At 39.0% G+C, this 27,027-nt stretch overlaps 1 protein-coding gene across 3 annotated transcripts; it reads left to right on the top strand.

Moving 5' to 3' along the window:
• adcyap1r1a (adenylate cyclase activating polypeptide 1a (pituitary) receptor type I) lies at window positions 1-27,027 on the top strand. 3 transcript variants are annotated; one of them, XM_034555637.1, is made up of 14 exons: window positions 1-341; window positions 4,220-4,463; window positions 8,664-8,760; window positions 13,981-14,091; window positions 14,196-14,296; window positions 14,379-14,476; window positions 14,738-14,870; window positions 16,494-16,647; window positions 17,129-17,189; window positions 17,801-17,870; window positions 17,998-18,089; window positions 20,767-20,896; window positions 21,562-21,603; window positions 22,629-27,027. In XM_034555637.1, the coding sequence occupies exons 2-14, from the start codon at window positions 4,422-4,424 to the stop codon at window positions 22,830-22,832; spliced, it is 1,335 nt and encodes a 444-aa protein (XP_034411528.1). In that variant the 5' UTR covers window positions 1-341; window positions 4,220-4,421; the 3' UTR covers window positions 22,833-27,027. The 3 variants fall into 3 exon arrangements, with proteins under 3 accessions (XP_034411528.1, XP_034411527.1, XP_034411529.1); XM_034555636.1 differs by having other exon boundaries at window positions 22,616-27,027; XM_034555638.1 differs by lacking the exons at window positions 1-341; window positions 4,220-4,463; window positions 8,664-8,760 and having other exon boundaries at window positions 13,971-14,091; window positions 22,616-27,027.

Below are 27,027 nucleotides of genomic sequence, written 5' to 3'. Positions count from 1 at the left end.
CCTCCTCCAGCTGTACACTAAACTGTTGTCTCACTTTGTTGTCTCTGTGTCTGACGAGGTGCGAATCCCAAAGGACTCTCCTCCTCCTCCTCCTCCTCCTCCTCCTTCACCTCCTCCTCTACATCGTCGTGGTGCCGCAGCAGCCACCGCGGTGTGTGCGTCCTGCAGCAGCTGCAACAACAACAGCAACAGCAGCAGAAACGGCACCTGTCGTTTTTCTGGACGAGCCGATAACCATTTTAGGAGTAAATCAAGGTATTCTCCAAATGAATTATCGGGGGGATCCGTGAATACCGATGGCTTCATGTGTTGATATTTGCGCTTCTGAAAATTACGCATCGGTAAGTTCCCTCTGACTTGTTTGTGCACGCCTGGTGCTGCGCGCTTTCACTCCATATCGTTGACTTTCGCTGCGGCTGAACAATTAAACGGGCTGTCACCGAGCCCCATGCCACATGTTAAAGTACACGTACATTTCTTCCCACATGCCGGTAGTCAAGCTGGAGATGAATTTCGTGTGAGAGAGTGTTCAGCATGCAGCTTGACGCTTTTCTTGCTGATGTTTTTTTCCCCATGTGCAAAGCGAAGGTCACCCACATGCATTGGTGAATTAAACGCTTACGAATGCGGGGAGAAAGGGAGGCAAAATAAGCATATGGATTCTGCACCGCCAAGGAGGGGGGGGGGGGGGGGGGGTTGTCACTGATTGATTGTAATTAAGACTGTTGCATTTTTTTTCTCCCACAAACTGTTTGTCATTGTGCAAGCTGTGATGATAACAAAATAGCCTCTAGATATAAACGGTCCTTGTAATGCAGCTGTGATTACAGCACGGGAACATTCATGGAACATTTTAACAAAGCTGCTAATAACTACAGTCATGTTTTTGATTGGCACACTGACAGACATGCATTCCCTTTTTACAGGCATTAACACACTTTCATCTGGGTTAATTGGAAGCATCCTCCTGTCTAACAGAGATCGTTTTAAAGTGAAAATGAATTATTAATGCAACATGTTCAAAGGAAGTCAACTCGCATGAGAAGAAAGCTGATGTGTGGAGACGTATCTTTAAAAAATCCCTACACAATAGCGATGGATACATAAGGAGAGCTTTTTTCCTCTCTTGTTTTCCCTGTGTATATCTGCATCTGTAGACAGCTTGTGCACCCACACACTTACACAACCTAGTGATTCCTTTGCTGGTGTTAGTGGATGTGATTCCCAATCTTCCCATCAAGGGTTGGAGTCTGTTTTGGGGTGTTCCTTGTATAGTGTTTGATCACGTTCAGTGTCTTACAGTTGGTTCAGACATTATTTATAATCGGAAAAGCCTCATGAATACTGTGGCTTGAAAAAAGTACGACTGGGTAAAATAAACAATACAGTGCGTTCTGCAAACACATACATCTCCACTTCTTCCATTTTCATATAGGTACTGCTGGTACTGGATATCATTCAATGTTGCCCTTAAATTTCCGACAAAGCTCCACAGACTTCTCTCTCTTGCTTCCTTGCGCTCAGCATAGTTTGGATGGTAGGCCCCTTTCTGTTGTTTCCTGCACCAGTGCTTCCTCAATACCAATGCCTTTTTAGTTCATTTGTAGCCTCCAGACACATGGCTGCTGTGACATTTTGGGTTAGAGGATAAGAAATCATGTCTGACAACTTCCTCTCTTAGTCCTTCTCTCTGTCTGAGTGTGTGTTTTTCTGTTTGAACGTGCATCCCAACAGTTTTATTTCAGTTATCCCTCCTCTAAATCTCAGGGTCTTTCCTCTGAGCACGGTCTGTCCTATTCCTTGATAAAGCATCCGAGAGATGCTTTAGAGGTAATTGGATTCAGTACTAGAGGGAAGAGACACAGAGAAGAATGTGTCTGTGTGCATGAATTAGCTTAGCTAGCTTAGATGTGTGTATGGTGTGTGTGTGTGTGTGTGTGTGTGTTTGTGTGCGGTGTCTCTGCTGGTCACTGTGCTTTGTGTTTGCAGTGAATCATTGTGTTTTTAGGAAGCTGTGTGGATGAGTAAGACATGAAAGGAGGGGGGTTGGGAGGTGTGGGTGAGGGGTAAAGTCTGACCTGATGTTTATCAATTTGAGGAAATGTATTTGATCCTCCCAAATGTCTGACCTTTGGTAATAAACTTGTCCTTCATATATCTATGTTTTTGCTTCAGGATTCTGCTCTAATTTAGAGTGCAGGTGATGACACATATTTTGGGTTTGTATAACCTCAGTGAAAAAAACCCTGCTTCCTTCGGGATTTGATTGAGGGGGTTTATATAAGTGTAGGATTCTGTTGGGATCAAAGTATTTGTTGTAGGGCAGCAACAACATATTTGTTTTGTAATTCTTTTAATCTTATTATCTGGATTGTGTGTTTATCTATAAAACATCAGAAAATACTGAAAAATCCTCCTCATTATTTTCGATATCCCAAGTTAATCATTAAATTACTTATTTTGTCCAACTTACACCCGCAAACCTCAATATACTCATTTTACTATGAGACAGGAAAATGAAAAGCAGCAGATCACTACAACTCTAACATCAAATAGTGAAGCTGTCAGTCGACTAATCAATCGACCGCCTTCTTATTTCAGCCCCGGTTTCCAATTGACTGATGTGGCCTCTATTTCTCCAGTTTTATCAGTTTAATACTTGGGACATTTCAATAATAATAATAATGCATTTAATTTATATAGCGCTTTTCGTGATACTCAAAGACACTTTACAAAACATAATTATAACATTCTAAAAGCTAAAAAAATAAGAATAACTAAAATACAGGTAAAACAAATAGGGACTTAGTCAGTTGCTCGAACCCTAATAAATAAAAATAATAAAAACACGGAGCAAACAATCACACATTAAAAGCAGTTAAAAGCAGTTCTGAACAGGTGGGTTTTGATTTGCGATTTGAATATGGAAAGATCAGTGCAGTCCCGGATGAGTTTGGGGAAAGAGTTCCAGAGGGAGGGGGCAGATATAGAGAAGGCTTTAGAGGTCCGGTGCTTGGTCCTATGTGGGATGGACAGGAGATCGGCATCAGAGGAGCGGAGCTGACGGGATGGAGTGGTGGTGGAGCAAGTCGGTGAGGTAGGAGGGGGCCTGATTATGGAGGGCTTTGTGAGTGAGGAGAAGGATTTTGTATTGGATCCGTTGTGGGACGGGGAGCCAGTGAAGGTTCTGGAGAACAGGGGTGATGTGATCACGGGAACGGGAGTGGGTGAGCAGGCGAGCAGCAGAGTTCTGGATGTATTGGAGTTTGTTTAGGATTTTGGAAGATGTGCCATAAAGAATACTATTGCAATAGTCAATTCTGGAGGTGATGAAGGCGTGGATTAAAGTTTCAGCAGCAGATGAGGAAAGTGATGGGCGGAGACGGGCAATGTTTTTTAGGAGGAAGAAGGCAGTTCTGGTGATTTGTTTGATGTGATGTTCAAATGAGAGGTTGCTGTCAAACATGACTCCGAGGTTGCGGACATAGGGATGGCTCCCTATGATGAAATATAAAGTAACTAGGTCGAAAAATTGTCTTGTTCAACAAACTAGATGATTTTGGGCATCTTTGGTTTCCAGAAGTAAACGCCTCGATTATTTTTTCTTTAATCAAACTGTACAAAATCAATCAATATCTCTTTCATATCAGTTTCTTTGAGAAAAAGTTCACACCTCTGTGCATAAAACCTCCAAGTTAGAAGTTAGCTACACTCCTGAGGTGCATTTCGGCAAGAAAGAGCCAATCATGAGCTGTGATTGGCTCTTTCTTGTCGAAATCAGTGATGTGCGGCGCAGCTGACGGCAAGTGGAAGCTAAAGAAAACTGTTTTTTAACTGCAGTTTAAATTAATTCACTTTGAAGTTCTGGGTCAATTTTGGCTAAATTGAGCAACTTGAAGCGCTTTGAATTCACTACTGCTCTGATTTGTGTCTGTGACTGGCTTCTTCTCCATAGCAACAGCAGCCGAGGCTCATGGGTATTGAAGTATTTTGAGCCGAATAGTCAATACTCAAGTTTCATAAAACACATATAATAATAATATCAACTAATAGTAAATGCTCTCAAAATGTTAGACATCAACATATTATACTATCAAATATCTGCATATTACTTTTATTATGAAGGCTCCTACTAATAGAACACAATAATACGTATACAGTTACTGAACATGGTTGTTTGCTCTCTTACACCTTTTGTCTTTTGTGTGTTGTATTTCAGAGCCCTTGATGCTGAAGTGTGGTGACGCTGAGAAGAAAAACTCCAGTGAACACACACACCCAGATACACACACACACACAGATACACACACACACACGCACACGCGCACACACACGCACACGCACACGCACACACACACACGCACACACACACACAAAGACACATATATTGCCTTTTGGATACAGGCCCTTCACAGGAGACAATGAGAGGCTACCTGCTGACTGCAATATTTCTGCTGCCTTTGGTGAGTAGTTTGTCTACTTGTATCTACAGCAGGGGGGAGATTGGGGTCTATTGTAACACAATCCATTCGACCAATCAGAAACAAGCTGAAGTGGAGACACTTACTCTCTACAAGTTCAGCAGGACTCTCTGAGCAGGTTAATTTCACCCCCGCAGAGGTCTTCAACTAAAAACTGATTTTGAGGTATGAAAGTGAAATTAAATGACATTTTCTTTTGCTGCCTAACGTTTAGATGACTGTGAATTTAAACTTGCATTTTATTTTTCTGGGTTATTGGTTACAAATGAACAGTAATATGCGTGTTGCGAGTTAGCATACAAGATTGTATCATGGTTGCAAGATCGGGAGCAATTGTGTGCCAGCTCACTCCGAGACACATGGCTCACTGTAAAGACCTGGAAATTGACATATTTCACCAAATGTATATTTAAATTACATACAAATTACATTTAAAAAAAGGTGGTTTCAAATTCATGTGTTTCTTCTAGTATAAGTAGCTCATCAATAAACATACATTGTATACAAAATAATGTGTGTTTTGTATGTATTCAAACAATATATATTTACAGTGAAGTGTTAATATAATATATGTCTCTCTCTCTATATATATATACTGTATGTATATATATATATATATATATATATATATATATATATATATATATATAGTATGCATATGAGGTGCTTTTATTTGAGATACAGTGTGTTAAGAACAGATTCCCACAGAAACAGTTCACCCCAAAATATTGAGCGATAAATTAATAATTTTCTTCTTACCTTCTAATTATCAATCTTGATTATATTAATGTGAGATAGATATCTGCCTTCTCTCCAATATAATGGGACTATATGACACTCGGCTTGTGGTGGTCAAAGCGGCAAAAAGAAAAGACCTTGTTGGGAGCAGATGTGAAACTGCTTACCAAATAGGCAAGTGGACACTTTTTGCATTATATTTGACATAATAGGTGTGTTCTTATTAGTGATAATACATCAATTCAATTGGATTATTGATTAATGCACGTATATAGGTTTATTATATCAAAAGATGACCAGTGTAATTAAAGTCTGTGAGTTCTAAAAGTAAATGTAAAAAAACTGTTCACATACATAGGTGTGTGTATGAGTGTGAGAGTGTGTGGGTGGGTGTTCAGGAGCATCAACCATGCATAATGAAGTGTTGACATGTCTCCATCATTAGCCCATTCTCTCTCATCTTCAGATTGTGTTTCATATCACACATGTACTCTTGTGGGTGTGTGCAGAGGCGCTGGAGCCGTGGACACCACCAAATGCTGCAACAGCATAAGTTACATGTGCATAGAACAATTTCAGATGGCCCTGCTGACCTGAGAGCTGCCGACTGCATCCATCTAATGTGACTCACTTTCATTAGCCATCTCAATGAAAAATAAAAAGCAAAATGGAAGAGTTGTGCAAGATGCGTGGGAGGAATTGTATATAGCACACTGATGCAGCACAGCGGCCATTTCCCTAGTGAAGCTACACAGACACACACAACGTTTTCGCTTTGTGTGAAAAGAAATGTAACATTATTTCACTGTGACATCCTCGGTATCATCCTGTGACTATGAATTTGATGATGATGTCTTTATCGTTTTATAATTGTACTGATACCAGTCTAATGATGGTCGCTAGGGAGATTATAATTAATTCACAATGTCACCTTGTAGTCACAAACATCTCTCTAACCTTTAAGTTAACTCTGCCCCCAAACATGTGTGCCGGGTTCCACCAGCTGACAAGTCTCAAGCTGACCTTCAGTGGCTGATGTGGCCAACACGTCTGTTCGGATGTACTTTTTGTGTGTCAAAGGGGTCTGTCAATACGCTGGGTCAGTGATCTGCAATGTCAAATTTGAGTTTTATTGTCTGTGCTGCGCGGTGCTGTGGGAGCTACTGAGTCATCTGGCCCTCGAAAATAGCCTTGGGGAGGGTCCACTCGGAGGCTTTGCATCCTCCAAATGGACGGTTTATCTGGACAGACATCTGTTCAATGGAGAGGACTGGAGTGACTGGGAAAGCAAAATAAGAAGCACACTTAAAAATACAACAAATTGATCTGTCCCCTATGTTGTCATTGTCCTATTTTAGCAGTCCTCAGTTAACCTGGATTAGATGGCACCAGCTAAAGGTTACTAAAGGTTGCACCAATAAAACTTAGAGGAATATCAATTATCCATGATCTTTTTCGAATTATGCGAGGCCTGGTCTCAGGGGCAGCTGGCTGAGCAGACATCCCTCTCTCCCCTTAAAGGACTAGTTTGACATTTTGAGAAATATGCTTATTGGCTTTCTGGCAGAGAGTTCGATTAAATGATTGATACCCCTCTAATATCTGTCTGTTAAATGAGAAGCTACAGCCAGGAGACGCTGAGACGAGTTAAGTACTGGAAACAGAACAGCTTGTCTGGCTCAGACTAAAGAAAACAAAATCTGCCTACAAGCACCTGTAAGGCTCACTAATTAAAATGGCCTGCCTCTGGACAAAAAGTGTAAAAATAACAATTGCTTGTTGTTGTTGTTTTACGAGGGGTTTGTGTACAGGATTATTTCTTGGTTGGGAGCAATAACTTCCTGGTCTCTTAGAAATAGTCACAAGCATGTCTATGCCATAGGATTAGTCAATAAAAGCAGCAGTAGATATACATTGATATTATAGTATAGTAGTATAGTGTAACTAAAATAACACACATAATCTGCAATCCAATAAATACATTAACGTAGAACTGAATACTGTCACCTTACTGGCCTGTCTGCACTCATGCCAAACAGATCTTTATTTTCTGCATCCAACCAGTTCTTTCTGGAAAATCCTTGCCTACAATATAAATTGGCTCCTCGCTTGTTACCTGTGGCTTAGCAACATGAACGATTGCTATGGGTACAAAGAGGTGTTTTTCTTTCAAGCAATGCCAGTGTGGGTTTTATTTAATAATAAATGAAAGTGACTTCTTTAACCTCCTTTTTTTGTGTTTGCTTTTGTTTAGCCAGCATGGTTTCTGACCAGAGTCCAGTATTTTTGACGAGTGTTGTCTGGAATTTGAATCATTCATGCAGGGATTTAAAATTCTGCCCACGTACAGTGCGATAGAGAAAGGAAGAGAGTCCGAGGACATATTCTCCGCCGGTTGATACTTTATCTTATCTAGGCAGCAAGACCTGGAGTGAATTCATATCGGAGGGCCGAGAGATAGAGTGATGAGTCAGCCATGGCTCAGCGGGCTGGGACATATTGCACCGATCAGCTCACTGTGGGAGTGAAGAAGGGAGGTTGCATGAAAGCTAAGGGAGCAAAACAGAGATTGGCTTGAAAGGAGTGAGAGGAAGAGTTATGGAGAAGTTGATAGACATGCAGTCACTCTACTACCTCCGGGTAAATGGTTTCCCTCACTACCCCTTCCCCGCTGTATTTCAAAGAGAGGCAGAATATGGGGGTGGTATACAAGTTTAACAATTATTTGATTTGATCGCTCTAAAGTGGATCTAAATGAGCAAATCTCTGGAGAACCGCAATTTGGAGTCTCCGCTACAAAATCCCTGATCCACCACAAGCTTGTAAACTCAGGAAGCAAAGGGGGAGAGATGTAGAACAAAATTTATTTTTAATAACACAGACCCATGATATCACTCGTTGCTAGCTACTAGTGTGCAGGGTGAATCATAACACTTTAACATTTTACAGGAAGAGAGAGATTTTGGTGTTAAACAGGCTACTCATCAATACTTAGTCAAGTATTTAACATACTAAAAACCCAACTTATACCCACAGACTTTCCTGGGAAAGTGGGACATCACATTGACATATAATGGCCTAAGTTGTTACATTGAACATGTTAGCCAACAGATACAGAGCAACATTAGCATTTATTTTTAACTTGTATTTGTGAACACTTAACACATTCTAGATGCTCAGTGCTCCACTATGTTCACCAGCTAACGTTGTGTGGTTTGGTGCTGAGTGGGTTTGTCAGAGCTTTTTCACTCAAAACAGCTGCCTGCTGCTCCATCCAAGGTCGTTGAGAGCAGTGAGAGAGAACCAAAGGCGGATATTACTGTGTTCATGTTGTGCCTCTTGGAAAGAGCAAGAAGCTGGTTTTCAGAACACTATTCTCAATGCAGTGTGTCAGTATAGTCCATATCTGTGACAATGTGTGTGTTTTTGTCTTATTTTCTCCAGGTGGCCTCCGAGTCCGAGCACTGTATTATTAAGCGTGAACATGAGAAATGCATGGAGAGGATCATGCTGCACAACCCCAGCGACGACCTTGACTTAGGTAAGGGAGCATGTGTCCACAAGTATGCATGCATACGCTTCTCCTCGCATCCTTCTTTGTGCATAATTCGGCATGAAGCCACTGGTTTTCATTGCTCTGCTGCTGGGATTTAATTGTGTACATATTGGGCTGCTCAGAAAACACACAGCTGCAGACTAAAGCCGTGCACCTCCTAAAAAATCACATTTTCTGAATGACGGAAATAGGCTCTTTTTTTATAATCAACAATCTGTAATAGTTCTGTTCATCCAATCAGTTTTGGAAAAGGTCAGAGGGACATGTAAGGATGAAAGAGTGCAGTTTTCTATCATGTTCATATAACAATACATCACCCTGACAGGTTGCTGTACAGGACAAGACCATCTGGTGATGTACAGCTCACAAACCAAATGTCTGCCTGTAATGTCACGCTGAGCTGCTTTCACATTTCTCACATTCTTTTCTCCCAAAACACAGGAAACTTGGTGTGTGATTCCTGGAAGCAATTATTTTCTTGGCTATGGGTTGCGTTTTTTTATTTGCAACTACTGCCGGCCTCCCGCTGCTCCAAAGCAGCCCGACAGACTGCATCTCCCAGAGTGCACTGTGACTCATGGCTTTGCTGACAGACACGAAGCTTTTTGAAAAAAAACATGAAGCATGAAAGATTTAGAGATGTAAGATAACGAGTTAGAAGAGAAGAAGAGCTGTAAATTCAACTTGTTTTTCATCTGTAGATCTTAAAAGTCTGGCCTTTAGTCTTCCTGCGTGCTACACAGCAAACAGCATCTGCTCTTTTCAGTGTTTTATCTAAGTTTTATTTTTGTGTTTAAATCTGTTTTTACATCGCCTCATGCCCTGAGGAAGGCTAGAGCGGAGGTTTTCTTGATAAATAACTCATGTGCATAAGTCAGTTCACTCGCGAATTTAAGGTTAAATAATTTCTCTGCAACTTCTGCAGTTTGGTTTGTGCCATTTTTAGACATTTGTAATCACACGAGTTGGCCTGCCTTGAACCTTTCACCGATCCCTGTTTCCTCCTTTCCCTTTTAAAGAAACTATTCTGTGTTTCTGCTGATAGCAAATTGTTGATCAGGTTGGTGGTGGTCTGCTTTTAGCCTGGTCAGATGATTTATCAAGACCCCCTCTTAAAAGCATATTTCATGATTTATTTGTTATTATATTTTTAATTGAGGTGCTCTGGCCTCAGATTAGTCTGCAGGCCGTGTAGAATTGCTACGTAATGATTTGCTGTCTGGTGCTGCAATCACTGTGTAGCTGAATTTAGCACACTGCTAAATGAATAGTTGATATAAAATGGCCCCTGCACAGTGTTTATTATTTCAGAACTAAATGATCTTCAGTCAACAGTTTCTCTAAAGCTAAATGAGAATTGTTGAATGACTGTCTGTAGAAATTCATAATGTAACAACTGCACATAATCTAAAAATGTATATGTAATAATACCCTTCATAGTAATAACCCTTCTAGTTTTACATGATACAAGTGTAGTCCATTATTTTATTAAGTGACCCGGACAAAAGAGAACCTGAATGATGATGCTGAATTTAAAATACTGGGTGATTTTTAGCCTTACTTTAATAGGGCATTTAATTAGTCTAGCATACTAAAACATTAAACCCAGGCGTATGCATGTGATGCGAGCTTGCAGAACAGTATCCGCCAGAAGAAAGCAATCCTTGTGAAAGAGCACTTTTCTGCTTCACATGCACAAATCGTGGATAAAGAGAACTGGAGACCGCGTTGGAGTCGGGGACCCGTTCATACTTATGACAATTGGGCAATAGCCAGACTGGCTTGACTGCCGGTTATGAAATAGAGCATAAAACTCATTTTCTCTAACCTTGCCTCCCAGTCAGTCAGTCTCATTCACATGAACAGAGGAAGGAAAATATACTGGAATAAGAATTCAAATATATTGTATGGTGAATTTTGTTTTAATTCAGGAAAAATAATAATAATTTAGAGCTATAAGTCTTTTCTACTCGGAAGTAATTAATTAATTAATTAATTAATTAATTAATTAAGAAAATAACCAACAGAAAGATTCATATAAATAGTTGCAGCTCTATTTATATTGGGTAGCTCTTCTTTTTTTCCAGTTATACAATTCTCACAAAAGCAAATGGCTCATATCCACATGCATATCTTTCCAGGATCTTCATGACATGTCTTTCCTTTCTGATTGGTATTCTGCCACTGTTGCACCTCAGAATGCAAAAACAAATCTCATTCAGTCGTCCGATAAGATTAGCTTTAATGAGAAAAAAATACAATGTCTGCATGTGTTTGTGTGCACCTTCTCTGCGCGATGCATGTGCAGTATGTGTGTGGATGCCATGCTGTATCTCTGCAGCCCGGTGACCATTCACCGTAGGATCTTGTGTGAGATGGCCAGTGATGCAGACAGAGTGCTTTATTAAGCCGGTTACCTCTGTAGCTCAGTGCAGCTCAGATTTGCCCTTTAAAAGGTAATTGGCTTTGTGTCCAGCTCACCAGACAGAACCAAAACAGATTAGAGAGCCAAGCAGAATGTAGAGAAGGGTCTTCAAACACTCTCTCTCTCTCTTTCTCACACACACACACACACACACACATATGTCCAGGAACCCAAACACACAGATGCATCCACACTCAAAAACACCCCTCGAAATGCATGCTAGCAAACACACATGCGGTTGGACTTGTTCCCCGCCTCTGCAGCACCATAAAACCACCCAAGCATAAACAATGTGGTAAACCTGGAGAGATGGAGAAACAGAGAGTGGAGGGATGGGGAGTCGCTGAAGATAAAGGACATAATTGAAGCGTGAAAAGAAAGCAAGAGAGACGAAGAAATCAGGGTTGTGAGAGGCAGTACTAAATGTAACAACTGATTCAGGAAATGACTGAGGAAGATAAACAGAGCGAAATCAAAACAGAACAATAACAATCGATGGAAATGGCTTGAGTAAGATTTAGTTTGAGCTTATTTGGGATAAAACGTTCAGTTCGGATAGAATCAGATGCAATGATAATAAAAATGAAAACATCTGCATTATGTGCATTTGAGTACTTTGAATCTTATACCTTTAGCTGCCCTGTCGGCCAGTTGTTTAGGTACAATAAACCTAATGCAGTGCAACACAACAGCCCTGCAACACATCCTGCCTTCATGAAGGTTGTGATGTTTTTTTTACTTTACTTTGTTTACTTTACTGTAAACTGTGTTACTCATTGTGGCACACAGTACAAACTGCAGCTTCCAAAAATTATCATAAATGTTGAATCAACACGTCTTTAAACAGTTGAACAACATAAACTTAATGCAATTCGAATGTATTGCAGGACTGTTGAATTAGGACTGTATTCTCTTTGGCTTCAGGTGTAACTCGTAAGTTGTGTAAAAATATAGTGTCAGCTAAAGTAAACCAAAATCGTTGCAAATACACAACTACTGAACCCATCACAGCTAATGCCTGATGACTCCAGCGCTCACACATACACTCACCCCTCTGTATTACATCGCTTACAGTGCTCGGCCCTTTAACTTCACCGAGATGATCAACATCTACTAAATGTTGTGACGCCTTTCGAGTGCTGGAGGTCATATTCGGTTGGAGGCTGTGTTAGTGGGGACATTTAATTAGTAACAACAACAGCATGCTCAGTAATATGGAGACAAGGAACTGTGTGTGTGTGTGTGTGTGCGTGTGTGTTTGATAGCATCCATTTCAGTCTGATGTTTCAGTTAATATGTTAGTTTGTCAATCAGGTTCTAGCAATAACACAAACTACCTGATACGCACACTCTTTTTGAAGTTTGATCAGGTGAGATTTATTCTACAGCATCATGTTTATTTCCTAAATTATGGTCCCATTAGAATAAAATAGACAGTAATGCAGGGTATGCTTCAGGATGTGGCTACCTTGTGATTGACATGTTGCTACCACTCCGTTGTCCGCTCTGAGAGTTGTTTAACCCTTTCAGAGAGGCTTTTCAGTGCATCTAAGTTAATTGTAATATGTCTGCCTGTTTAGTGACAGTGTGTGAACACAGATGAAGTGTGATGTCAGCAGTAATAATGAAAAGTTAAAATCATTCAATTCAATTCAGTTTATTTTGTATAGCCCAATATCACAAATTACAAATTTGACTTAGAGGGCTTTACAATCTGTACACATACGACATCCCTGTCCCAGGACCTCACATCGAATCAGGAAAAACTCCCCAAAAATAACCTTTGACAGGGAATAAAGGGAAGAAACCTTCAGGAGAGCAACAGGAGGATCCCTCTCCCCGGATGAACAGAAGCAATAGATGTCATGTGTACAGAATGAACAGCATTACAAAGTTACATAAACACATTACATGAATATGACAATGTATGAATGGACCTCCAATCCATGAAACAGAAGGAGGTAGAGAGGAGGGGGGGCGGGGCGATCAGCAGGGGCGGTCAGCTCACCAGGCATCAGACACAGCTAGGTCCAATGGACCCTATGAGATGTGAAGTCACAAAGACTCCGGGGAGGAAGCAGAATCATGCATTGTTTAATACTCTGCGTTGTTTAAAGGGTTACATGCGTCTACTCTCTGAGCAGGTGGTTGGTTCAAGTTAGGTGAGGCTGAGAAGTACAACACCTTCTGCCCTTTATGTGATGGCGGTGCTGCAAGAAGAATACAAGTTGTCATAAGTGTTCAGCTTTATGGAGCTTTTTAGTGAGTTTCAGCTCATCAGCTGTGAGGACTGCAACTTTGGTTCACTCTCACTGCTCTCAGAGAGTCGTCTTCAGCTGTTTTCCATATGTTACCTCCCCAGCCAAGGGGGAGATTTCCAATCTGGTGGACGTTTCTCCCTCGCTTTTCAAAATCCTATCTTTGTCCCCCTCATTTGCGAAAGGATCTGAGTTGATCGAATAAAGTTGATACACTCATCTGAGTCAACTTCAAATATTACGGTTTACTCATAACTATGGGCTAAATTACCTTTTTTTGCCCCATTTCTTTTTAACAGGCTACACCACAGGTTGCCTTATCTTATTACTCAAGAGAGATAATATGATTTGAAAACTATAGATTTGTCCATTCAGGAAAATGCTCAATATCTTTGGAAATTAAACCTTATCACCTTAAATACAAATGAATTGGACTAGTGTCAGTATCATTTCTTCACTTTAACATGCTCAAAGAAGCTTGACACTGACCTCAGTGTGTTTGTGTTTATCCTGTCTCCTCAGTGTGTCCGTGGATGTGGGACAACCTGACCTGCTGGGAGGCGGTCAATGTTGGCGAAGTTGTGGTGGTCAACTGTCCTGAGCTCTTCCATGACTTCATGGACCCAGAGGATGGTGAGGGGATCAGCTGTGTCTCTCATTTCAATTTGATCTCATTTGTATTAAAAAATTAATTGCATTCGGTTCAGTTTAGCCCATTGCCTACTTTTTATTTTCAGAAATGGGCAGGATCAGTCGTAACTGCACGGAGGAGGGCTGGTCTGAACCTTTCCCTCACTACGTGGATGTCTGCTTCTTCTTTGACAACAACACTAAACCTGTACGGTCTTTTTAACCTCATCTGAATTTCATATTTACATTTGTCACAAACATACATGACTAACATGTGTCTCCAACATTAGGACACATACTTTGCCTCAGTCAAGGCCCTGTACACAGTTGGCTACAGCACATCTCTGGTGTCCCTGACGACAGCCATGGTCATTCTCTGCAGATTCAGGTGAGCGTCACAGTCAGGTTACTCAAAATTGGTACATGATTTGAAAATAGGTTGTTTTTTTCGTGCTTGTTCTCTCAGCTTTCTTTAACCATTTGAATCCTAAAAATTGAAATTAAAATAAGAAAGAAAAATAGTGGGAGTGACAAAAATGCTCTCGTGAATTTTGAAGCTTTTACATGTCTTAAAAAAGGTGGGTCAGAAGTCATCACGCCACCTTCACAGCCTTGTTGTGTGTTCTCATGCTCCCTCTCTCCTCTGCAGGAAGCTCCACTGCACCAGGAACTTCATCCACATGAACCTGTTTGTGTCCTTCATCCTGAGAGCCATCTCCGTCTTCATCAAGGATGGTGTGCTGTACGCTCAGGAAGACAGCGACCACTGCTTCGTACACACCGTCAGTAAAGACATCTACTTAATGTAAACTGTGTGGTCACTCAGAGGCCCTAATACACACATCACGTACACACATGTATTGCGGACAAATTGCTTTTCAAAGAAAATAACTATGACCTGATTGGTATAAATGTAAACAATACATTTTCCGTAGGGCTAAATGTTTCAATAATGTAAAATTTAAACAGATAATTTCAAAAATTAGGCCTTTATTGTTCGAAATGATTGCATCTCTGATTGCTGGCAGGTTTGTAGTCAGTAAGAGAGTGTTTGCAGTGGCAACATATTTTTGAGATTATTGTTAATAGGTTCCAGAGAACATAATTAAAAGGATTTCATCAAAGTGCAGCCTCTTATTTTATAAAGGAAAACATGCGTGTAAAATGTGATCAAGCGCGAGAGGTTCATAGACGGGGATTGAAACACTTCTCCTCAAGTCTTTACTCTTTGATGCGCACCTTTGAAGGAACTTCAATCACATGCTCGTTTTTTTTACAAAAAGCAAACACACTTTAGAAGACTAATATTCCCTGATTACAAATGCAGAACAAGCTTTTAGCCTTTGTCTGGTAACAACACACAGCTCAGTGTTGTTAAGCCAGCTTGATAAATAAACCTAATTAGGTACGCTAATGGCTTCAGCAAGGCCAGTAGAAATCGTCTCAGAGAGGATCATTAACATATCAATGGTTACTCTGCCCTTTTTTCAACCCCGCTGCTTTACCGTTGTCGCTATGGCGATCACAGGTCACAATTGGGGCATTGTTGTAGCATGATCTAATTGGTTGACCTCGCGCTCAGAATATGGACTCTTTCATTAACATGATGTCATTAGATTACCCACCTGACATGCAGTCTATCATAGGCGGCTCCCTACTGTTGGCTGTGATAACATTCATTCCACATGTTGAGGGTAAATGCAGCATTGTGCAGTTTGTTGCAGCCCGACGGTCTCTCTTTACACCGTGTTTTACAGAAATGAGTGTGTTTCATTCGGACATTTATTGTCTTGAGCTCCTAAAAGAAAGGTTCATCATTAAACATGGATTCTACATTTTGAGGCTGCAGCAAAATGCTTTTAGTGAGAATAAAACAACCAAGAAAGCTAATTTCTCTCCTACATCAAGAGCATATTATATCTATAATTATGAGGGTCTAGCAAATTGCTGATGGTTATCATTTGTACTTTTTAGGTACTTGTTTGTTTGCTAATCTTCCACCACTGTAACGTTGGTTACGCTTAGCATTATCGATACACTAGTAGTTACTTCACTAAGACTACTCCCCGGATGTGGGTACACGGACCTTGAGGATATCTTAAGGTCCACTTTAATGTTCATCTGTACAGTAAGTTTAGTGAACACTGACAACATCATATCACTATATCACTATGCCAACCTTAATTATTACTAAGATTACAGGTAAGCCGAACCATGTTAACTGAAGGAATAGTACACAAAATATATAAATAGTAGTAGTTATCATTAATTAAAAGGTAATCTACAAAATAACTCTTCACAAAGATATCATCTTCCCATGTTATGGCACGTCATTATAAGTGAGAATTCAGATGTGAAACCACTGATGAAATACATTTCCCTCCTCTTGTGTTCCCCCCGTGCAGGTGGCGTGTAAAGCAGTGATGATTTTCTTCCATTACTGTGTCATGTCCAACTATTTCTGGCTGTTCATTGAAGGTCTGTATCTCTTCACTCTGCTGGTGGAGACCTTCTTTCCTGAGAGACGTTACTTCTACTGGTACACCATCGTAGGGTGGGGTGAGTAACCTTTTTAAGTAGTTGTCGTTAATGGTCAAACAACTTCTGTAAATTCAGCCATTAATGCCACAATTTCCACTTTCAAACGTAATTTGATTTTTACTAATAACTTTGTGCTTTGAGGAAAAGAGATAGCCCTGTTGTATTTTTAATAAATCATGTATTCTGGATTCTCATCACTTATACCGTACAGCTTCATCCTAAAGGTCTCATTAAAACAGCTTTCTATTGATTAATATATTTGCCTTACCTTTGAGATTTCAGCCAAACGTGCCAGTAAATATAATAAATACAATAATACAATCTTGAGACAAACATTTCAGCATTCAATAAATACACTAATAAATAACAAATGAACAGGGTCACAACCGCAAAATCTATTCATACTGTTGTTACGGAATATGTTGTACTGTTATTACCCAAATATATGACATTTGTACTGCATTTGTCCGCATTGTTATAATGATTACTGTTATTACAGGAACTCCCACCATCTGCGTCACTGTCTGGGCAGTTCTGAGGCTCCACTTTCATGACACTGGGTACAACTCTTTCAACTTTATATTCCCTCTCAGAAAAGGAAGAAATGCATGTCGGCTGTTGGCTTTGTTGCTCATCGCGTATAAAGCACCTGAGAACACACGGCTTCAGAACTTCATGTCCAAATATTGTAATAAGTTAACTTAAATGTATCTCCTCTTGATCCATACAATTGAATATGAAGAGGGGATTTGCAATTTCAGGTATTTGGGGCAATAGATCAGGGAATTAACAGATTATTTATTTATGTTAACAATATTTTTTAAATCATTGAATAACTCTGATAGATTCCTTAAAAACTGATAATGTGTTGCATGGGATTAAGTAAATATGTGTTAGCTCAATGTATTGTGCATAATACATGATAAACTATTTAAGTGTATGCAAACAAGCATCATTTTGAATTATTTGACTGTTTTTTCTAAAAAGGTTAAAGCGTGTTTTTAGCCCAGCTTCCATTTTAAATCCTCCTTTCCTTTCCAACCCTTTCCTCCACCATCCTTATTCTGCAAATGGCCACTTGCTTGACGTATTGCATGATGCTATTTTTTTCCAAGAGCTGATAGAGAGTGTTGAATGATAATTGAAACTCACTGTTCTCCGCCTCCTCCAGATGCTGGGATACAAATGAGAACACCGCCCTCTGGTGGGTGATCAAAGGACCAGTTGTGGCCTCCATTATGGTAAGATGGAGGCTAATGTGTTCATTAATTTTATTCTTGTGTATTCATTCTTACACATGCTCTGCTATTGCTTAACTGACTGTAATGTAATTTATGACAACAAGGTTTATGTGTTTTGTTTTCTCAGATCAACTTTGTTCTTTTCGTTGGAATAATCATCATCCTGGTGCAGAAGTTGCAGTCCCCTGACATCGGAGGGAACGAATCAAGCATTTACCTGTAAGTTATGAGCAGCAACTCCAAAGTTGTATGCTTTCAGAAAAATATGGCACATCACAAATCCAGTGGATTTTAAGATCTCTAGTTTGCTGAGCACATAAACAAAACCTGCAGCGTAAATAAATGTGATTCACCTTTGCTTAAAGGAGAAGGCTGTTAATATTCAATAGATATTTGTTTTATTGTCAGTATATCCCATGAGAATATTGAAACCACAATGAACTGACCCCACTAACAATTATTGTCGGTGTATCTACATCCTGATATATCTTCCTTTTCGGCACTGTGGAGCTCCATTGTTGTCAAAAAACACAACAATCAAAAACATATTAATGAGCCAGACAGTTGCACTGGATTACACATTCTTTGACACATTAGACATGAGCCCTGTAGTTTATTTTGGGTCAATCTTACATACATTGTCCTGCTGTAAATACTCACCAGAGCCCCAAATGTGTATTAATCTGCAGCTAAAAATAGTCCCCAAAATGTTCACTATTTCCTTCCATTTGAGTAACAACACTACTGTTATCAGCTGTTTCAGGGAATGTCCTTAAAATAAATGTAACTACATATATACAGATCTGCAGAAGGAACAAATGGACTTGGGAGTATTGAGAGAAGTATTGAGAGAAGGAATAAAACATTGTTGGTTTTGGTCTTTTCATGGGATTTGTTGATAATAAGAAAAGTATAGAATATTTATTTATATTTCTTTGGATCTTCCCTTTAAATATATATAGTGCTAACTGAGCATTTTTTAAACACTAGCCATGTGTTTATTCAAGTTTGTATTTATTTTTTACATTATTATCATTAAACCTCGGATGTGTCCTCTCAGACACTTTTCAGAATATATGAATTTGTAGTACCTGTTGGCAGGAAGCGTGAATCTCATCATGGAGTTGTACTGTCGCCAGACATCACTCCTGTTCTGCTCCCACTGGATGGTGTCTTTTGAGGCTCTGCAGATAATGTCCTTCTCATCTGTTGCTGAGACCTGTGCGTGCGTGACCAAGTGTGGAGAAGTGTGTCTCTGTGTGTGTGTGTGTGTGTGTGTGTGAGACTGTGTGTCTGTGTCCCTAAAGACACTATATTTGTTGTATTGTTGTGTTGTCTTTGTGCTGTGTAGCAGCTGTGCTCAGAAATGCTTCAGTGAGCCCACACAGGCTGTTCAGCATTCGTGCAGGATGTCAGAGTTATCCACCATCACACTGTAAGTGTGTGCGTGTGTCTGTATGTGTGTGTGTGTGTGTCTGTTTGTCCGCCTACACACGTTTGTGTGTGTTTGTCTAGTGTTGACTGCATGTGTGTAGATGTGTGTGTTTTACAACAGGGCTACATTTTTGTTTTAATGATCTGGACTCTTAAATGCATTTTCTCTCACAAACATTTTTTTTGTACTTCTATACTTGTGGGGACCCTCATTGACATGTTACATCCTGTCCCTAACCATAACCATCACAACTCCATGCCTGACCACAACCCTAACCACTAACTGAAACTAAACTTTACTCTAACATGAACCTTTTAACCAAATCTCTCAAACAGGCATTTGTAAGGTTCCGGCTGAATTGTCCTCACTAAAACTTAATTGGTCCTCACAATGATAGACACATGAGAATGTACATACACACAGCATCTAGTTCATCTGCTTGAAAAATACAAATTTGAAAATGTGGTTTCCTCACGTGGTCATCAAAAAAACTTACTTTTTGGTAATAAGAGAACATTATCTTACATCTGTATGATGGCTTTGTTCAGCTCATATAGGACCCCTGGGGATCACTGGACTGGACTGTAAAAAACACTGTCGTATATGTGCCTAGCATTCTTTTAAGGTGTCATTTGTTGTTTCTGTGTATTTCCATTTGTTATGTGTATGTCAGACACACAGGGATGGATTGTACATGTCAACAGTTTTGTGTTTCTCTTATCAGTCTCAATCTCGGATTAGTTAGTTAAATCTAACCTCAGATTTAAAGGATAAGACTTGTGTTATTCTATATTTTTATTGTCAAGAAATCCCAGTACCAGACCCCAAAATGTTCAATAACACTATTCACTTTCCGATTTCCTGACCGCATCAATTTAGTTTTACTGATCTTTTTTTAAATATATTTCCTGAAAAAACAGTAAATAATTAGTGAGTCTTTGAGACAGTGTATGTGGAATGTATTTATGTATCTATAAACTACAGGCTCCAGGTGTATCGTGATAATTAAACATGTGACCCAGCTCATTAACGTCTTTATAATAGTTTTTTTCAACAACAATGGAGCTCAAATGCAAATATGAATAAGATATTAGATACACAGAAAATACCTGATGGTCGGATCAATTAATTGTTGATTTTGTTTTTTTTATGGGATTTGTTGACAAGAAGAAATCTAAAAAAATATCCCCCGCCTTATCCTTAAAAGTGAACACTCAAACTAATCATATTGTGACTGAGCATGCATTAACAAATCATAAAATTGTGACTGAGCATGCATTTGAAACATTTGCCTTGACTGAACTTGAATATTAACACTAATTTACGACAGTTGTCAGAAAATGTGTCAGAACATTGCATCACTAGCTCTATTCTTGCATCACATCCAGCTGACCAGCACCAGTAACACATGACGTGTGTGTGTGTGTGTGTGTGTGTGCGTGTGTGCGTGTGTGTGTGTAGGCGTCTGGCGCGCTCCACCCTGCTGCTCATCCCTCTCTTTGGTATTCACTACACTGTGTTCGCCTTCTCACCTGAAGATGTCAGCAAGAGGGAGAGGCTGGTCTTTGAACTGGGACTGGGATCCTTCCAGGTACGCATGAACGTCCGGTTTCGAACGTCTGGTTTCGAACGTCTGGTTTCGATTTAAGAGAACTACGAGATGATGAATGAGGGAACATAATCGGAGTAAACTAAATAAGAAGAGGCTCTTTAGGAGAGTGATAGCGATATTCAAAGGAGAGCAGTTGGCCTTTGGAGTTTCTCTAAGCGATTGCGGACAATATTGGACAACAAAGTTGATGACAAATTAGAAAAAGATGAAAGCTACTGTAAGAATTTACTGATTTTTAACAATCTTCCTATTTTGTAGCCAGTGTATGCAAAAAACACACATGTACCATAAGCCATGAAATCGTTCACTCAAGATCCTATATTTTTTTGCCAATTTATATAAATTAAATATTGGGTATTGACACCTCTGCAACAATAGAAATAACAAACAAATATTTACAGGCAAATATAATTTAATAAGTTGCTGAACCAACAGCTATAGAGTCGGTATTTACTGATGGCACATTACAACTCCTGGATACTGAAGTTGACATTTTAAAAACGTTTACTTCCTTCTGCCCTTGTTCTGAGAAGGCTGAACATTTTAAAAGTATATCCATCTCCACAGTCACTCTTTTTGATTGTTTAAAATAAAAGCATATTTCAATCTCAAGCTGTTTTTCTTTTCTCTTCTCTCCTCCTCAGGGCTTTGTTGTAGCTGTCCTTTACTGTTTCCTCAATGGAGAGGTAAGCATGTGTCCTAATTCATAAGAAGCTTCCCTTTGTGATAGTTGACACTTATTAATACCAGAAATGCTCTTAATGTGATTTTTGTTGAACATAGCACCTGGATATATTTTAGGATAAATGTCTCTAAATACTGCAAACAGTAATACTTTACTTTAAGCCCTTCTTTTTAACATGTGTACTCGTAATACGTATAACAGTCCTTTGCAAAGATAAATTTGCCAGATAAATTTGCAGAAGTTCTTCGATAGTCTTTTATATAACTATTATATCTGCAGTACAACTTTGAGCTACAAAAGGGAGCCTGAATGCTCATATTGTTCTGAAAAGTGAAGCATACTTAGAACATAGTATCTTATATGAGGGTACATTATTTTTGTTCAACTGATGAGGAAAAAAATAAGAGCTTGTTAACTAAAACCATTAATTTTGTCTCATTTATAAAGTATTTAACACGTGTATATGTTTTAAATTCCACATCATTTGAAATTGTGATTTATCTTATGTTAATTATTAAATCTAATTATAGTATGTGCTTCATTAACAAATAAACAACAATGTATTATATTAATATAATGTTTATAATGAATATTACATGTACAAATCGGTGGTTGGTACCACATCTGCCCCAAGCAAAAATAGCTACACCTGATGAAACATTCACGTTATGAGTTTTACATATGCTACATAAGAAATATCTACTTCATTGAAATTACTTTTGCTCTCAAACACAGTTTAAATTCCATGACTTTCATGAGTCTTACAAACAGAAACAGTATGCTAATGACAACAAACAACAGAAACAGTATGCTAATGACAACAAACACCATCAATCCTTTTTGACAAATGAATATTACAAAAAAGTGCTGTACTTCTGTAAGTCCTCGCTCATTATTAAAGATATATCATACATTAATAATACATTAAAGTGTCACCTACACAACGTAAGTGTACTGTACCTTATCGTGGAGCTGGTACAGCTTAAAGTACATTAAAAAATGACCTTGTGAAGTTTCTCCCTGAAGGTGCAGTCGGAGATCAAGAGGAAATGGCGCAGCTGGACGGTGAACCGGTACTTTGCTGTGGACCTGAAGCAGCAAAGGCACCCTTCGTTGGCCAGCAGCGGAGTGAACGGCGGGACTCAGCTGTCGATCCTCAGCAAGAGCAGCTCCCAGATACGAATGTCCAGCCCGCTGGCGGAGAATGCCAACATCAGCCTCCCAACCTGAGCGTCTAATTGGCAAGAGTCGACTTCAAGGTGCCGTTCCACTTACATACATCCAGAATGACCAGAGCAAACCAAAGTGGCCCCTCATACCTCATTACATTTTGTAGTTTGGCCTTTTGAAAATGAGGTATTTCTGAAAGCATTTACTGGACATTCATTAGAGGTAAATAGCCAACTTTCATATTTAATTGTTTTATTTGACTATACGATACAATTCAATTAATTTGAGTATTTTAGTTGACTCTGTAGATTGTGAACTTTTCTGATTAATGACAGATTTTTTTAACAGACAAATTCTATTCAATAGATTAAAACAGAGAGATATTAGAAATCCCCTTTCTACCAATGTTTTTAGCTTAAATGTTGCCACTATTATTGTTTCATGTATTATTAATATCAATGTAGAGTTGGTGCCAAAATACAGTACTTGTTGTAAACAAGCTAACAGTAGTTAAACATCAAATATAGGGGTCATATTTGGCTGTTGGTGTGTCAAGTAAATGTGCTTCAAAGTGCCATACAGGTCGCCTGACTGGATCTTATCAGTCCAAAGTGAAGTAACAACCAAACGTTCGCCGTGCTTGTAGAAATGCTCATTGTTTAAATGTTTCATATTCAATTTAAACATGTTTTTACAATCAGCCGTAAATACAGAGTATGTCAAAAGATATATTGAGAAAAAAAACTCATGGACTTTTTAAATGGTTACTTTTGTTGTCAAATCAGAATGTCTTTCTTTTGCATAACGCAGTATTGTAATGACCTTTTGAAACGAAAGGAACTGGAGCCCAAATCTGTAGACTTCACCACATATCCTGAGGACCCTGAAGATCCTGCCCACTATATTCTAAACTATTTGTTCTTACGAAGTGCCAAACCGAATGAGCGCTGTAGAGCAGAGGTTCCCAATCTGACGGGTTGTGAAATGTCAGATACGACATTGTAGGGAAGAAGATAATTGTTCTGCTCTGTTAAATTATCTTAATATTTTGAATATTTGCTTTTTTATTTTTCTTAACACCAGATAGATTTACGTCTTTAGACTTAGAGGTATTCATATTAACCTATATGAGAAGGTTAAATGTGCTCGAAGAAATGTGTAACTTTGAATAAGGGGTCAATTGAAGATTTTTTTAAAGGCAAAAAGGTTGGGAACCACTAGACGTTATCACAGAACATGAGGGAAGACAACTTTTTTTTTTTAAATCTCCTTTTTGAAGTGATTTATCCTCACAGCTAGTGCCCGTAGTTTCCTCCAGTAAATGTCCTTTCACCGACTTGTCATTAACATTCTTGCAGACTGAACCTAAATGTGCCATCCATCCATCCATTTTCAATACCGCTTATCCTCATTAGGGTCGCGGGGTCGCTGGAGCCTATCCCAGCTGACATAGGGCGAAGGCAGGGGACACCCTGGACAGGCCGCCAGTCCATCGAGGGCCTAAATGTGCCATTTAGCGGATAATTTCATCCAAAGTTCCTCATAGTGCCACGACTTCATATGTACAACATGTTATCATGTTATCATAGACAGCAAGAATCAAACCCTTAACATGCTCTTAAAGATAACAGGACTCTTTGTCTTTGTCTTCTTTTTTCTGAGCGTCAGCCCATCATGCCATATCAAATTGCTCTTCATTATAATTTTTCTTTAATAAATCACCTCCTACACTCATATTCCAAAGTGCCTAGTCAGTCACAAATAGCTCTCACTTTTATTTCCAGTACCATGAACAGACATCTGAAATTTGTAGTAAGAGTTTAATGTCTTGCAAAGAATGTACAGTGGTGTGTTTTTATTGTGGAGCAAAGTGATGCTGTTGTTTTTTTGCATTGTATGCTCAGACAAAAATGTTTTGGCCATTTATTGGTGATAATCTTTAAGAGAAAATAGTCCTGCTGTGTGTTTTTTTTCTTAAGAATTAAGTATTAGCTCTACATAACTTATGCTTTATTTTACCTCTGGGTTACAACTATCATCTATTCACGATAAGTCTGTTACAATGCAGCACCAACGTCAAACGGAAACAGCTTCAATACAACACTTGTTCCAACAGTCAACACAAAATGCTTTAATGGAACAGCTCTTGACAATCGCAGTGTGTTGCCCATTTCTTTTTTCCTTTCTCTTTCATTTGTAAGCTAACAAACAAAACCTGTCCAGATATGAAAATTATTTAACATGAAATGTGAAACGATGTGTACAGGAGGATTTATCCACAATATTTACTCAAGATATTTATTTTTTTGTACTGTCATTTGAGTGGATTATACGATTGTAGTATCTTAAAAAGATGAATTGACAATTGTCGAACAGAAAAGGATGTATATTTATTTTCCATAAACCAGTGCCATGTGAAATGACTCAATGTACAGTATACATGCTTCCTTGTGTGTAATTTAGTTGTATGCCTGATGTATTATTTCATTATTGATATTGACTCTCTTGGTGCCATAACTGGTGAGATATCTCGTTTCTAATTTGAAAGAAAACAAAAAACACTCACAGGAAATTGCTGTCCGAAGCTGCAGAGGATATTGTGAGAGAGCAAAGATATAAACTCTAAAAAGCAAGACAAAACATAAACACTACTGAAGAAGAGATGCATCGGATGTATGCATCTGCTTGGCTGCTTTTTGACAAAAAGTGTGTGACAAGATACTATCAAGGGAACTAGAGCCAGTTTTATTAGGGAGGTTAGGACAGATAAAACACAAAGTGTGTATAAGGGTGTCATTTTTTGTTAAAAAACACTCTGCTGCTGCTTAAGTGTTCTATCACCAGCCGTCACTCTGAGTCTGAATCAGCTCAGATGGAAACGACCATGTCTCAAAGCTGTTACTGTCTCTGAAAAGGGGAGCACAAAACTCCTTTTGACCATGTCTGTGCTGTACACTTGTTTACCACAAGGTGGCAGCAAATCATTTTAGTTGGGGGACGTTTGACTGGCAATGATTTGCTTTTTGAGCCATGTACTGTGAAATGTGGATGAAATAGGTAGTGTTGGGCACTGAGGCACTTAAATTCCACATGCTTCACATATGAGGAAATATTGAGAAGTGGGTGCATCTTTTAGTGACCGTTTCTCTCTCCACAAACACCTCTTCTTACAGTTTAGTATTACGGAAGCACACTCATCTTTATGTGTGAAAGAAAAGCTCTCGACAAGTTTTCTGAAAGCAATAGTTTTTACATTTTCGGAAATATGTTCATTTGCTTTCTAGCTGAGGGTTTGGTTAGAGGATCGATACAACAATTACAGTTGCAGTTTCAAACATGGCTGACATTGTAAACTCAACCAAATAAAATAGTTTTGTTTAGGCAACACAGTTTGGTTAGGTTTACTAAAAACATAATGATTAGGCAACTGTGGAGATATCAATGTCTAAAGTCAAGAAAATAGAAGTTGGTTTCAAAACTATCAACAGCTTATGGGTGATTTCAACTCCTTCACTCTGGAAAACATACATTGAATATTTGACTAAAGGGGAAAAAGGTCTTCTTTGTTGTAATAAGGTGATATTGAGCTGGGAAACATTGGCTACCCCCCAGATCATAGCTGGAGGTTATTAGCTAACCAATAGCTACCTTATCTTGACTAGCAAACTAATAAACAGCTAGCGACTATTTAGTGTATTTCCCAAAATGTCAAGCTATTCTTTTAAATGTAACTCTTTTCAGTGTGGCATATCTCTGTGTTTAAATGCCTTTTCTTTGGTGGTCGTGCGTGTTGAGCCAGTTTTATCAAGTATGTGATTTCAATTGATTGCCAATGAATTTTTGAATGTACCGATGTTACTCAGCTGCTCTTAAATGTTGCCTGCTATCAATTTGCCATGGTGTACAAATGATGTCTTTTCTTGATCATATACAATGCACTGTATATGTATATTTTCGGCACACAGGTGGACCTCTTGATGAAAACCTGTAATGTTTGTGACCGTGTTTTTGTAACTGTTTTCAGAGTGTGTGGGTGTGGGAGTGTGTGTGGAAGTTGGCGCAAGTGTATTCTGTACACGTGTATGTAATCACAAGCATTATTAATGAGGATATATGTAACTTAAATGTCAAAAGAATATCTACGAAGCCTCATCCATATTATGTTCTACTTGTGACAGTATGTCATGTGTTACATGCGTTCTGGTGTCAAACATTTATGTCCCAGATTGTGCAAAATAAATCTATCTGTTGTACA

This window comes from Cyclopterus lumpus, chromosome 17 (genome assembly GCF_009769545.1).
Source record: "Cyclopterus lumpus isolate fCycLum1 chromosome 17, fCycLum1.pri, whole genome shotgun sequence".
NCBI classification, from domain to species: Eukaryota; Metazoa; Chordata; class Actinopteri; order Perciformes; family Cyclopteridae; genus Cyclopterus; species Cyclopterus lumpus.
Note: the sequence above shows the minus strand (reverse complement) of the source record. Positions and strands in the feature narration are given on the sequence as shown.

Bases quoted from the DNA above. Each gene is read 5' to 3' on its own strand.
- adcyap1r1a (XM_034555636.1), top strand. From the start codon at position 4,422: ATGAGAGGCTACCTGCTGACTGCAATATTTCTGCTGCCTTTG. The intron at 14,871-16,493 runs GTCAGTAAAGAC...CCCCCCGTGCAG, and splicing joins ACCACTGCTTCGTACACACC to GTGGCGTGTAAAGCAGTGAT. The intron at 21,604-22,615 runs GTAAGCATGTGT...GACCTTGTGAAG, and splicing joins ACTGTTTCCTCAATGGAGAG to TTTCTCCCTGAAGGTGCAGT.